A 15,597-nucleotide genomic window follows, 5' to 3' on the forward strand; every position below is an offset into this window, starting at 1 on the left:
CATCACCTGCAATGGAATATGGGCTGTATGCTACGACCAGCGGCTAACACGGGAAGTGGCGTCATTTTCCACAAATCTCGTTTCATTCACAACCATTTGACTGCAATTCAGTGCAATTTCTGCCACAAATTCAACTCCACGAGTACGAGGAAACTCAGCGGATCTCAACACGAACGTTGGCCCATCACCTGCAATGGAATATGGGCTGTATGATACGACCAGCGGCTAACACGGGAAGTGGCGTCATTTTCCACAAATCTCATTTCGTTCACCCCAACTCAAATAAAAGTGAAGTACAATTAGGGATTTGTCTTGCATTTCCATCGCCTCAGAATAAATTAACTTCGATAAACTGAGAGAGAATGAGTGAGGCAGCTGGAAGATGAGGATGAAAATAGAGATCAGAAGACTCGACGGAGCAATCGTCTCCGTGCTCTAAGAGAAATCGGAGAATGTCCCAATTAGTATTTCAAGAAGACATCACAATTTTCGAAAATAATAATTTCCTTGCCTCGCAACACCGTTCCCTGGCAGCGTTCCCCGGCAGCGCGAGGCAAAGATGTTTTCTGGGAATGTGTGCCGTGTCCTCTCCCGGGCTTTTACGACTCCCTGATTATGAGTGTATGATGTGGATCACTATCCGGCAGGAGTCATCACGGTCCAGGCACAGACGCCCGAGTGCACTGTTTTATGTCGAAAAGTTGAAAATGATCGCTGCATGCTTGCGGCTACATTGAGGTCATTCAAACCGCCATGTCCTGGTGAATATCGCCATCACGAACGCAAGCAATGGCCGTCAGTGAAAGAAATATTCTTGGAGCCGTGGTGCTGCTGGTCTATTCCTTGAGCACATCAGTGGAGGGAAAACATGTTTCAAGTTTTACTCACGGCTGGGACTGTATTGCCTGCTCGACAAACAACATGCTGGCGGGTAACTTTGGAGATGGAAACGGCCAGAATAAGAACTTCAATATGAGCGACCCGTGGTGGGTGGACGTCGTCGCAAAAGGGTATGCCGCTGTGGCCCTCAACAACTTCCTGGGGTCGGAACTGTACAACGGTACAGGCGAGAATGGAATGGTTACGGTGGCCAAAGCGTTGAAAGCCGCTAATCCCAAGATCAAAATCCTCTTCTACCAAAACGCGGAGTTTGGGTACACTGCACCTGTGCACTACGAGCAAGTCGAAGCCCATCCAGAATGGTGGCTGCGCAATGATGCCGGTGACACTGTCTGGTTCAGGCCTCCTAAGCCAGGCTACAAAGGGTACCCAGCGATTGATTTGAGTATTCCTGCAGTTCAATACTGGTTCGGAAATCTATCCCTGGGCTTTTTCAAGAACGAGGAAGAAATCCGTCAGCTGTGCGATGGAATTTTCGTGGACGGCTCTGGATACTTCAACCGCTACCGCTATCAAAACCTTTCCAATGATAGGTACGAGAAGCTGTTTGCTGGCAAGATGCAAATGATGGAGAATGTTCAGAACTACTTCACCAAACTGAATGGCGGAGACGTGTGGGGAAATGCGGCCATGAATGTCATCTGGAGAGGAACTCCTTACCCGGGTGGCAACCTGACTTGGGAAACTGACCTACAGTATTTCAATGGTGCGTTCACGGAGCGGATCACTGGCTTCAACGCAGATGACCGGGATGGTAACTGGAATGCAACATTCATGGAGAGAATGTTTGAATCAATCATCAATGCCAGCACTGCAGGCCACAGCGTTGTGATAAAATCATTTGTGGGTCCGGCGGTGCCGCCATTCGTCAGCAGAGGAGAGCGGGGAAACTCATTCGTTGTGTCATCGTGGGCAGGGAAGACTCAGGTCCCTAACACGACTGAGGGATGCAGGAAGGCTATGGCGGACAGAATCAACGAAATTATCGCACCGTTCTTGATTGTGGCCAACGAAAGGGTGTTCTTCAGCTATGCCTGGTTCTATAGCATAGCTGACGGCTACATCCCGTGCAAGGCTGGTGTAGAGTGTGGCATGCCCAGTGAATGGTACCCGGAGTTCACAAGACCTCTTGGACCACCCAAGGCAGCAGCTAAACGACAAGGAACTGTGTGGACACGTGAATTTGAACACGCGTCAGTCTACGTAGACCTGGCTGATAGATCCGCCAGCCGAGTACAATGGACATAATGATAGCGTGTGCGTGTGTGTGTGTGTGTGTATGTATGTGTGTGTGTATGTGTGTGTGTGTGCGTGCCATATGGTGCACTGGTATTTTGCAGTCAATTTCCAATCGAGAGGTTGTGGATTGAATTCCAGACGATTATGGTCACACATGTCTTTTTTCTGTTTCTCACTCTCTTACTGACTTTTCTCTCATTCTCGCAGGTGGACCTGAGGTGGTTACCAACAACTAGTGCGTGTCGCAGTGTGTGATGTGATGAGTGCGTGGGCAAAAAATATAAAAGGACTAAAAGGACCAAAACGTAGGGATTCACTGGCCAGAAAAAAATAATTGAAATAGCTGTGCGGTGTAGACCAGGCTGAATAGTGGTCGTCATGTTTTATTAGACAAGTGGCGATTCTGTGGATTGATGGCTTAGTGTTCACACCAAAACTATAATTATGTAGTAGACAAAGTGCCTCGAGTCGTTGCTTGCAAATAGTGCTCAATACCCTAACAAGAGCAGGGCGTACTACCAGTGTTACCAACTGCCCGCATTTGTCCGTATTTTTTACGAAAAAACGATGTTTTGTCCGCAGTACGACGGATTTCATTCGAATTATCCCGGAAAGCTTCCTGTTCACCCGGCTGTTCTGGCGGCTGCTGAGTGTTCATTGTAAGCATACATGTATGACGCAACTGTACTGTTGATGTGCATGGAGTTGCTTACCTCTCTTACTTTCTTATCTTTTCTTTGCCTTCTTCTCTCTCTTTGGTTACCACGGCGACCCCGTGTGCTGTTCTACTTTTTTATTTTTTCTCTTTTACGTTTACTTTATACCAGGCGTGGGCCATCCTCTGTACATAGGTACCACCATTTTTCTGTTTCAATAAAAAAGTTTAACTGCCGAAAAAAATTTATCCTGGAAAAGCAAAAAAATACGGTGTCTTCGAAAGGAGGGAAAAATGGTGCAGAAGACGCCCATCCACGTGCCATCCATCGATCTACGCAAAATCGGATCGCAGAGTGCATGCAGCCTGCATGCAGTGCGCTGTACATATCCACGCCATGTGCATCATGATGCGTTGTATCATGCGCTGTACATGTCATGTGCATGTCGTGTGCATGGTGTTCATATCACATGTATCATGCGCAGTTACATGATTGTGCATGTTCATGCGCATTTCGGATCGCAGAGTGCATGCATGCAGCGCAGCCTGCATCATTGACGTGCATGCGATCATGCGCTGTATACATGCTATGTGCATGTTCATGCCGATGGTACATGCGCAGTACATGTGCATGATCGATTGTACTACGCTACTATTATGTACACCATGCATGCTGTGCAAACTACACGTGCACACAAGTCACGCCGTGTGACGTGATGAGTGAATCGATTGAACCAGTACATTATGAGCAGGGAAAAATGTAATCAACAGAACATTCAATATTTAGAATAGTTCCATTACTTTCATGAAATTTTAATTCGTACGCTTCAGAACTCTGTGGCTGGAAAAGTTGGACAGTATTGGTTTTAATAATGCAATAAGTATAACTAAATGCGCACTCATATCACAACCATGGGGAGGAATAATGTATTCCAGAACGTTTTCTTGTCACAATTATCAATGGAATTTGTAACTAAAGAGAATGATGAAACTACAATAGGATTTATACACTCGGAGTGAAACGGCGAGGATACAAGAATAGTAAGAAAAAAACACAAATTTAGCACAAATTTGCACAGGTAATAAAAACTATACAGGTGAGAAATGATAGGCAGCAGGTGGAGTGTGACAATGGACGTGCATGTGCAAGTGTGCATGTATTAGTGCTCTGCCTTGTGTAGTAACTACACAACTTCACAAGGCAGAACAACAGAGACCGCTATCATTGTCGTGGCTCAGAGTTTCGTGTTTAGAAAACACTCATCAGATGAACAGACGAGTGTTTTCTGAACACGAAACTTTGAGTATGAGTCACGAAAACGATGTTGGTCTCTGTTGTTCTACTTAGTGCAGAGCGTCCTACTCTTGTTAGGGGATTGAGCACTACATGTATTTGCAGCACATACCAGAGGCACTTTGTCTACTACAGAATTCATGTAGTTATAGGGTGAACACTAAGCCATCCATCCACAGAATCGCCATTTGTCAAACACCTGCCTGTCAACATTTGTCTAAAGAAGCTGGCTTACATGTACATGCAGGTCAGATCAGTGACAGTGGTCTGTGGCCTGGCCATCTTCAGCCCACCCGAATCTAGCGCCTTGTTGCGTATAATTATGTAGCTCGTGCATGTACTGGGAGAACAAGACTTAGACTTAGTGTGGCCCAGCCTCTTTCTATGGCAGCTCTGACGTACGTGTGATGGAACCTGATACTGATAGGTGATTTCAGTTACTTGAAGGGCGGCCTGGCGCTGCTCCATGCAACGGCTGGCAGCGAAGCATACATGTACATGTACATTACTGGAACGTGGTACATGCATTGTGGTATTGCGGTGTCCGTAGTTCGCCCACAGACCATGCCCGGCGATGACAATAATTTAAAAAGGGTTCACCGCCAAGAGGCAAACTGTAAACTCTCCGGCACCCTACCCCCAAGGCATAGCCATACAGAATATCAATGTGGTACACGTAGGCCTAACTAGGCTACGATGCCAACATACCGTGGGCGAAGGCTCCAGCCCAATGTCGGACAGCAAGGGTCGATAATCGCGAAGGCTACATCAAGATCCCTGATAAGCAAGCGCAGTCCTTGCAATCCGTCATTGTCCCTTGTCTTTCACTAAGTGAAATATTACTTTCGCTTTCAAAGGTCGAATCATTACCTTCGATAGTATGCAGTCACCATGACGTTGTGTAAAGTTTTCTATATGGTGTTACCATGGTTACTATGCACTGTGATCATGGTACATTTGTCTAAAGGGCAAACGAATGTTCCGATGGTTAGCGATCCAGAATACGGATTTCAGCCACCAAGTGAGTCTACGCGTGGCCGCCTGAGGTTCGTAGAAGGTAACGTGTTCTATCCCGTGAGCCAGAACTACACCATAGTGCGACGCCCATGGCAATCCTTCTACAGCTGTAATGCCTACCCAACCGTCGTGGTGCAAACGAAGAATGCCAATGACGTCATACTCACCCTGGAGTATGCAGAGGAGAATAACCTCCGTGTGGCAGTTCGCAACGGAGGACATTCGTATGCAGGTATAAGCCGCTCTTATGGCTTAGTCCTGGATGTATCCCTAATGAACAACATTAGTGTCACACCTCAACAAGCCGACAACCTAGCACTACTGCCTCTAGTGAAAGTCGGTGCGGGTCAGACGATATTCGGTGGGTACTACGAACTGGCAAAACACAACTTAACTCTTACAGGGGGAAGCTGTCCGAGTGTAGGAATCAGTGGTCTTACTCTCGGTGGCGGCGTTGGCGTCCTGTCCAGGAAATGGGGCCTTATGTCCGACCAAGTGTACTCCATTGACGCTGTGGTGTATGAAGACCAGTCGTACAAAGCAGTGACCGCTACAGCTGATAATCAGTATAGTGATTTGTTCTTCGCATTCCGTGGTGGAATGGGAGGCAATTACGGTGTCGTCACCAGCTGGATGTACCGTGCCCATCATATAACGACCGTCTATACATCCACGTTCAGTCTCGATTTAGTCGCCACTAGATCAGATAATGGAACAATTCAAACCGACGCTTACAGGTACATGTATATTTGGGACGCAATCAGCAACTTTACTGCATGGTGCGATGATATAAGTAATAACACGAATTGCGAGATGGCCATTTCAACCACACCGTTGCCCAAAGATGATCTTGAAAGTCCGAATCGAGCGGAAGCTCAACTGGCCAAAAGCTTCAATCTGGAGAGCTCGTGCATTTGCAACAGAAGCGATTGTAGCGCATGCGAAGCTGAAGTAAACGAGCTGGAGCGCGTGCTGAGAACCGTAAATGCTAGCACACCTTGGAATTTGTACACCTCGGACATTAGCCCCGAAGAGGGTGTGCCATGGCGAGAGTATATCTGGACCTTGGCGGGCTGCACCCAGTACTACAACGCTACGCTTTACAATCCTGGACAGTACCCACCCATTTCGTTAGCCCAAGCTTGCATTGAGCACGCCCAGGCTGCGATCGGCCGAGCTGAGTACAATCGCAAGAAGAGCCTGTTCCTAAGCAAGAACCCTGACTCCAATCTGATCATGAAGGTACTGGATTGGTTTGATTCGTTCTCCGAAAATATCATCGTCGATACCTACACGGCAGCCAATGTAGAGTTTTATTACTGGCGTGGTGCACTTGCTTCCCCGCCTTCGTATGCTGCTGATTCTGCATGGCGCCATCGCGATGAAAAATGGTTGGCCCACATCACGGGTCGCTTTCCTCAAGACGCCACGCCGGAGACAATTGCGAATGTCTACTATGCGTTGGGAACGCTTCATAGCATCTTCCTCAACGCTGAGAAGAGCAACACGACTCGCATTCAGGACTATCAGAATTTCGCGGATGGGTCTCTCAGCTACGAAGGTTGGAGCCACTTCTATTTCGACCAACCTACGATTGAACGCCTATCGAAGATCAATTACAAGTACAATCCCAACGATATCTTTCGCAATGAGTTGTCTGTTCCATTGGTCAGGCCTTGCGCATCAAGCTCTTCTAGACTGATGTCAGCCATGTTTATCGTAATGGTTTGTATCCTAGCATCCAGTACTTGATGATGTCGCCGTGCACAGTTTTCATTGCTTCCCCTTGCGTTGAGGTTTTTTTATTCCCTCTTAGAGCCTTTGGCAATACAGGCAACATTTAATAATTTCTAGCAAGTGTAAGAGGATGAAAAAGTGTTTTTACTCCGAGTTTCATGCGCTAAGCGATCATCAGAAATCAGCACGTATTTCTCGCAAGTTGAAGAGATGAGTTTACCATGGCGTTTGGCCATAAGATCAGCTACTTCATATCATTTTCTTGGACAAGTTCTGCCTTTAATTGCTCTTTAATTGGACTGCTCAGTCACGCAACGTATCCCGGTCAGTTGTGTGACCATCTCGTGAATCGTGATTTTGTTAGTTCCGTTCTAAGAAACCTTGTTATGGAGTTTTGGTTAAGGGTTTGGAGTTTTTGAACGTAGTGTTTTCATTCTTTTTCTCTCTTCTACTTCAAATAGTATAAACATCGCTGTTGGAATTAGGATCTTTTTCTAATGCATTTTGCTGTCGTCTTTCTGAATTCTTCGCTCTTCCTGCATCCATAATTATCATCATTGGTTAACCGTTTGTGCATTCAATAAAACGCGTTTTAGTAGTATTCACTTTCTGACTGCTTATTATCTTGTTACAGTCGTGGATAGCTGCTTCATAACTGGTTTCCATGTGATTTCTTCTACATGTATTTTAGTAGTATAATCATGGTTATTGAAAAATCTCCTATACGTACATGTATACATGTACCGGTACATGTACAGTACATGTAGAATTAACACCGATGTCGTAGTAAAATCAATAAGGAGATATAAACACTTCTATAAACCCGAGGGGTAGCCAATGTTTTTTTTAAATAAACAGTAATACAGATGTTTTTCAATTCCCATAATTTCATAAACACAGGACAGAGTTGTTAATTCTACTCATACCTAGTACCTACAGTACATGTACATGTAGCTTCGTTTTTGACGGGAATATTTGGTCCGAAATACATGTAGCTTGTTCTGCACCTCCACGAGTGACACTGACTCACACTACTCTGTTCTTGGGTGAAGGACTTCATCAGTGATCGTAGTATTTGCGTTTGCATTGGCCAAACTCTTTCTGACCCTTTGCCCATCACCGCTGGCGTACCCCAAGGTTCCCATCTCGGCCCGCTTCTTTTTAACCTGTGCATCAACTCCTTTCCTGATGCCCCTGCTTCTAGTACCCTATCCCTTTTTGCTGATGACTCTAATTTAATTCTTGTTTCTCCAGCAAACACCTCACTTCCTATCCATCATGCATTGCTCCAGACTGACATTGATAAGTGTTGTCAATGGTCATCAGCTACTGCCATGACGTTTAACACCAGTAAATGCGTCCACCTACCCTTTCAAAAATATGCATTAGCCCCCGGCCCGTCATCCCCCTTGACAATGAACGGTGTGCCTATTCAGAAAGGTGATAGCCACTGTCATCTCGGCGTGACTATCACTCCTTCACTAAATTTTTCTGACCATATAAAATCTATCACCCATAAGTTTCGCAGTCGTGTTTTTCTGTTGCGCCATGTGGCCCATTTCCTTTCTGCTTCAACCGTGAATTTGCTCTACAAGTGTTACGTACGACCACTGTTAGAATACGCAGTCCCTGTCTGGTCATTCGCCGTATCCCATTCAGATTCGCTTACGTTAGACCGACTGCAAGCCGTTGCTGCTCGTTCATATCTGCTTTGAAAGACCCGGCACCCTCCTGAGTGGGAAACCCCGAAGCAGATTCTTAATCGTACTTGTGACTGGTCATCCCTGAAGTGGCGTCGTCAGATTCTGTCCTTGCTGTATTTTCATCATGTCTTTTACCAGTTTCCGTCTTTGCTAATTCGTTTCAAATTCAATGTATCCCTTAGTTGTCGTCACCCGTCCTCTATAGTTTTACCTCGTTCTATATGAGCGACCCGTGGTGGGCCGCAAAAGGGTATGCCGCTGTGGCCCTTAACAACTTCCTGGGCTCGGAGCTGTACAACGGTACAGGCGAGAATGGAATGGTTACGGTCACCAAAGCGCTGAAAGCCGCCAATCCCAAGATCAAAATTCTCTTTAACCAAGTGCGCTCACCTTCCTCTCTCTTACGTTACTTCATAACTTAGACCCTTCCAAGTTGGAAGGCGGTTGGTTTGCACATTTCGGACATGATGTAGCTGATGGCCTATTCACACGACAGGCACTTGCACGTTTTACAGGGAGTGACATACGAGAAAAGTGACTGTATTTTTTGTATTGTATTTTATTATTTTTACTTGGGCATTCCCAACAGACCCTAAGGTCTTCTTACAGGGTGCCCAAGATGAATGAAATTGTTAAGTTCCTGGCGAAATGAATTGGGGATATGATTTGTGCGAAGGGATTCGGGAAGCGCATTAAAGCGGTCAGCACCAAGGAATGAAATAGATCTGTATCCAGCTTGAGCTTGCACGATGGGTAAGGAAAGGGAATAATTGACTTGCCCGCGGGTTACTCTATCTGTGTGAGCGCAGTCACGGCGAAGGGAGAACATGTCAGAGAGGAGTGAACTGCAGATATTGTGGATGCAACGGAACACGAAGAATATGGACTTAGTATGATATATTTTGTCTAAGCTAATTATGTGGTATCGCTCAAGCAAGTATGATGTCCGCGTGAATGTGTCATGCTCAAATCTGCATCTAAGTGCTCTCTTACTTATGCGTAGCAGCTGATCTCTCACATTGTCAGCGAGGCAGTGGACGTAGGCAGTGCTGGCGTACTCGAGCTTGCTCTGGACTACTGACAAGTAGAACTGCCTTCTGGCCTGGACAGCAAGGTTCCTCCTTCCACGTCGAAAAGCACCTAGTTTCTTTCCGATGTCTTCCCTGAGGGAGTTAACGTGGGCACTGAAACTTAAAGTTGAATCGAGAGTCAGTCCTAGATACTTAACTTCGTCAGACGGGGCAATAGCAGTCGAACCACAGACAATGCTCAGGTTAGGTGGAGGATGTGAGCGTCTGCTGTGGATCAGTAGTACTTGGCTCTTGCTGGAGTTCAGGAGCAGGCCGCGATCTGTGAGGTGCTGCCTCACCACTGAAAAATCGTCTTCTAAGTAAGACATGAGAATTCGTGGACACTTTCCAGAGGCATACAGGGTGGTGTCGTCTGCATAAAGAAGGCATTGGGAACGCAATGGCAGAGTGGGGACAAGTCGAGTGTAGATGCTGAAGAGGGTAGGGCCTAGGACGGAACCCTGGGGAACGCCCCTAGTGCAGCTTCTACAGTCACTTGTGGTTCCGATCACTTCTACGCGTTGCTGGCTGGGGGCGGGGTTTGGAGTAAGCTGCGTGCTTCTGGGTAACGAATGGTGCAAGATCATCTAGTACTGTCATGACACTTTGTTGCCAGTGTGGATTCACACAGCTGCACTCGACGACAGGCACGTTTGCATTTTTGAATGCTTCACCGACCAGTAGCCATGGGTATTTCAAATTTTCAAAACACGCATACAATAATTATCATGCTCTAAGAGCCGCGTAAAAATCAAGTCTTGTTTCGCGCTTTTTGGTGTAAATGTACTCGTGCACGCCACGATTATCATGAAAGTGGGCCCCAGCGCGCTTGCACTTTTCAGCCACTTTCAGCCACTTTTCTCGTTCACAGGTAAAATACCATAGCAACTTTCCGGTGCACGTGGATTTGCCTGTTGGTTGGTTGGTTGGATTTATTTAAAGTCGTACAACAAACAGGCATATCTGCCTCCTTATATGAAGACGACTTCTGGCAGCAAAAACATTTAAGAAAAAAAGAGAGAGAAAGAAGCCTGTAGTGTGAATACCCTATAAAAAAAAGTATAAGCATCAGGTTGTTCAATGTCAGTATCACATCAGTCAGTTTTGTGCTAATTGTTGCACATCCTGACTCACCATTATCCTGCTTATAATCGTTAGTAAAAGCTATGAGAAGTATGAATGCCGCAGACATGATTTGATTTGCTCACTCCCAGTTGTCCTATTTGTCGTGTTATTTCTCCTTCTCTGCTCACTTTGTATTCTCATATTTTCATCCTAACCGTACAGAATGGAGGCCCCCTCGATAGGCCTAAACGGCCTCTGGGGAATCCTTTAAATGAATGATACAAATTATACATCACCACGCAAGACGCAACACGACAATTTGTTAAGAGGTTTGAGATTGTGCGTTTCCAGAATCGATTTTCAAGCTCCGATTTTCAGTGGCAATACGAAACTCAAGTGATAAATGTGCAAGAAAAGGGTGGTGGTGAAGGCGATAAAACGGACGACGAGAAGTCAGGTGGCAGGGAAGGTGATCGAGCTGATGAGGGTAAAGTTCGTAAGAAATCAACCGTGTACTTCTTACGTAAGAAATCAATTGTGTACTTCTTACGTAAGAAATCAATTGTGTACTTCTTACGTAAGAAATCAACGGTGTACTTCTTACGTAAGAAATCAACTGTATACTTCTTACGTAAGAAATCAACTGTGTAATAATAATAATGACAGTTCGCATTTCACTCATTGCATGAGGTCAAAGCATCTGTTAACAATTTCGAGCCAAGCAGCTCTATCAGAAGCAGATTGCACAGCAATCTTTACTAACTGGTGGTGTTTATTTGCAGTTAGTGGGCATATCATAGCGTAACATGTACATGTAGTTCCTTGGTCCTCTTTATTTTCTATAAATTTATCCTTGGTTCTCTATCCGAGTCCATACATACAGTCATATAATTATATTCAATTATATAATAATAATTTTCATTGCTATCAGGTTCGGCCTCATTTCCTCTGTGCTTTTTTTTTTTTTTTTGTGCTTCGCTGATGAGTCCACAAAGGACGAAACAGTTCTGTCCTCAGATTGAGTAACTATAATCTGTCCCCGGGGAAAATTGCGATTCCGCGGCCGCGTTTTTTTCCGCGTTTTTTGCGATTTTTTTTTAAAAAAGACCGCGTTTTCCGCAATTTTCCCGCGTTTTTGAACTTTTTTGTTGCACTACACGTACATGTACACACAGTGCACTGTTCGGTCAGCAACGTCTCATCGTGGCGGCTTTTTACTCAAATATGACGAGTGCTTACACTAGAGACTTGTAACTGATTGATTTCACTACATACTCACTGAAAATTGCCGCACATCAATATTATTCACCGCATATTTACCGCAAATTCACCGCAAATTATGCCATAATTATGCCGCGTTTTTTCCCGCGTTTTTTGCGATTTTTTTCCGCAATTTTCCCCAGGGACAGTATAATGTACATGTATACAACATACATGTATGTACATGACTGTAGTACTGTACCGAGGTAGTGCAGTACCCTGTCTGCAGTCTCTGCACTCTGACGTCCAGACAGTGACACCGACTCTACCTGGCAACTGCACCTGGTTGATCTGGGACGCTGGACCTACAGTGTACATGACATGTACATGTACATGTACATGTACATGTATTATTATAGCAATAAAAACTGCTTTATGGCAGCTTTCTAAAAACAGTTATTGTGTTCTAGTCCTGGGTCCGGCATAGGCTATAGAAAATTTATAAAATTGCTTATCAACTGGCTTGGACTCCGTCTAAAAAGTAAGAAATTAACGAAATGTGATTGCCGAAAATTAAAATTTCACACAAAACCTCACAATAATCACAACACTTGACAATCAAATACTGCTTTCAACACTTGTTTAGTCTGACACTGTACTTGTACTGCACCAACATGCATGCATGGGAAAGAGGATCACGAAGGGAAAAAGTCTTCTAGCTTTTCATCCTGTGTATGATTATTGTGAGGTTTTGTGTGAAATTTTAATTTTCGGCAATCACATTTCGTTAATTTCTTACTTTTTAGACGGAGTCCAAGCCAGTTGATAAGCAATTTTATAAATTTTCTATAGCCTATGCCGGACCCAGGACTAGAACACAATAACTTTTTTTAGAAAGCTGCCATAAAGCAGTTTTTATTGCTATAATTTCTTTTGTTTTTTTCTGTCACCAATCAACGGAATGCCCTTATGTAAATGATGGCCTTCACATCATATCAATACCGTACTATACGCATTGATGTGCAAGCCTTTTCTTGCAGAAAATGGCACTAGCATAATGCATGTTCTTCTGCTGGGGAAACATGTGGTTAGTGGTGGTGGTGATACTTTTTTTATACGCAGATCATTCTGTGCATGTTGCTGTTGCAGAATTTCACGATTGTCATAAAATTGTCTTGCCTTTCAGATATTTCAGATTTCCCCACCCTCGATCAGATATACTGAAATGTAGCCAGGTGCGTGTCGCAGATGCTTTTGTTGATTCTGTGTATATAATTGTTTATAATCATGGGTTATCGTGATAAGGTCATCCTGCATCATATTGCACTGAAATCGTAATCCTGTTGATGTCGATACAACGTTTGGAAGTAGTTCAATGACTCAACTGTTAGTCCACGATTTTCTAAAACAACACAGCGAAGGAGGAACAATAAACATGTATTAAAATGTAAACAAATACATTGTTGAGTCCGGCACCTCGTTCCAACAACTACACTGATTCTGAGGATAAAAGGGGCAAGGCCATTGGAGGTTGGAGGTCATTATCAAATTGTCAAATTTTTGATAGGGCAATCCCCGCAGGCCTAAGGCCTTCTTACAGGGTACCCTGGAGATACTGAGAGATAAAAAAGGCACTCCATAATAATAAAATGTTACACATCTTTTGCCGTGAGTATGAATGGTATCCAGTCGAACTTCTTTAGGACGAACACCAAGCGACCGATGGTATTTATTCTGAAAGTTTGTCTTAACCTATTTTATAACCAGTGAATACATTTCTCCAATAGACATACGAATAGATTTTTCTACAGCGAAGGATTCTAAGCCACACCGACTCGTCTCGTATGAAAAAATGAGTCACTGAACCTTTCTTTAGCAACATGACGGCAACTGAAACAGCAACAGAGAAAGTACGATACATGTACAGCACATTCTTGCAGGTACTACAAACAGATTGCAGATCGTAATTTTTGCTTTGGCGGCACGCAACTTTATTTGGGGCAGTGCAATCTCGACGGTACTCACAAATCAAACAGCCCAGACTCGAGTAAACAAATCCAGTCATACAAGTACGAGATTTTCACGAGACGAGACTGCACCCATTGGCTTGTTTCGTATGAAGCAAACAAGTCACTGAACCTCTCCATAATGGAGATTTTCCCCGATATGCGAATTTATTTTGCATACTCGGTCAATGGGTCCTTGAACCTTTCCCTCCAGATTGGGAACTGCCAACGATAGTATGCCACTGACCAGTGCCTTACTTGTAACGTACCAATGTACGATGAACATGAGTATTTCGACGACACATCTAAGCCTCAGCAGCAACATAAGCCTTACCGTCAAGAAGGTGAACTCGTGTTCTTCGCACACTGTAGGCAAGGGCAAAGAGATAAAATGGATCTAAATCCGAATAAAATCAGCACACGTTTCCGTAAATGAAAGGGTGAGCATAAGCAAATGAATCGAAGGAAACTGGTCAACTCAGAGATCACCTGTCATTGAGTATTCCGTAAAAGGAGGCCTCGGCAGCGGAAAACGCGGCTAAATTTAGAAAGGAGATACTGTCAGCTTTTCCATTATTTATTGCATTCCGCCCAAAATCAGCACACTTTTCGTAAATGAAAGAGTCAACACCAGCAAATGAATCAAAGGGAACTGGTCAACTCACCTGTCATTGAGTAATATTCCGCGAAAGGAGGTCTCAGCAGCGCCGAAACGAAATAAGCCAGGCCAGGAGACGAAATATCCGAAACAGCTCATGCAAGAAGCAGTTCCAAAGAAGGAAGTTCCTCGTGCATGCACATCCGAAAAGGCACTAACAAAAAGTCTGCAATGCACACGCATGCGGCCAGCCGGCCGCGCGATGGTAGGACGGAGCAATGGAGTAGCTCCCGGCCAGGACCAGGATAGGACCAGGTACCGAGCATCTTACGTAGAAACTTACGTAGCTACGTAGACAACGTGTCTGAATAGCGGTGTCGTTAGGTAGCACCATGTGAACACAATATTAGAAAAGCTGACAGGATCGCTTTTCTAAATGTATGGCTGGTAGTATTGTTGGTAGGTACGTACGTTTTTATTTGAATTCGCGGAACCAAATGGGCGGTTACATGAAAGCGAATGGAAACAGTATACTTATTTTAAAAATATATAATTATTATTGATCCTAGAGGGTGGTGGCGTTCCCACGGCGGATGCGGAAAACTCGGCCTTCAGCCGAGTCTCACGCGAACCGTGAAATCTTTTTTATTTATTTTATTGTAGGAAATAGCATGCCATGATCCGTCAAGTCCGTCTACGCGTGGCCGCCTGAGGTTCGTAGAAGGTAACGACTAACGTGTTCTATCCCGTGAGCCAGAACTACACCGTAGTGCGACGCCCATGGCAATCCTTCTACAGCTGTAATGCCTACCCGACCGTTGTGGTGCAAACAAAGAATGCCAATGACGTCATACTTACCCTGCAGTATTCAGAGGAGAATAACCTCCGTGTGGCAGTTCGCAACGGAGGATATCCGTATGCAGGTATAAGACGCTCTTATGGCTTAGTCCTGGACGTGTCCACTTCACAGCAGAAAAATCCTATGGGCTAAGGATAATGAGAATTGGTGCAGGCCAGACGAATTTCGGTGGGTATTACGAACTTGCAAAATACAACTTAACCCTTCCAGCAGGCTGTCCAAGTGTAGGAATCAGTGGTCTTACTCTCGGTGGT

The 15,597-nt window shown here is 44.8% G+C and overlaps 1 protein-coding gene across 1 annotated transcript; it reads left to right on the top strand.

The window, feature by feature from the left end:
* The first annotated feature begins 5,072 nt into the window (after positions 1–5,072).
* Positions 5,073–6,857, top strand: LOC135823562 (aclacinomycin-N/aclacinomycin-A oxidase-like). Its single transcript, XM_065336405.1, has one exon. The coding sequence runs from the start codon at positions 5,073–5,075 to the stop codon at positions 6,855–6,857; it is 1,785 nt and encodes a 594-aa protein (XP_065192477.1).
* Positions 6,858–15,597: the final 8,740 nt, after the last annotated feature.

Source organism: Sycon ciliatum, chromosome 8 (assembly GCF_964019385.1).
Source record: "Sycon ciliatum chromosome 8, ocSycCili1.1, whole genome shotgun sequence".
NCBI classification, from domain to species: domain Eukaryota; kingdom Metazoa; phylum Porifera; class Calcarea; order Leucosolenida; family Sycettidae; genus Sycon; species Sycon ciliatum.

What these genes read in the sequence shown, in the direction of transcription:
- LOC135823562 (XM_065336405.1), top strand. Translation starts at nt 5,073, where the DNA reads ATGGTTAGCGATCCAGAATACGGATTTCAGCCACCAAGTGAGTCTACG.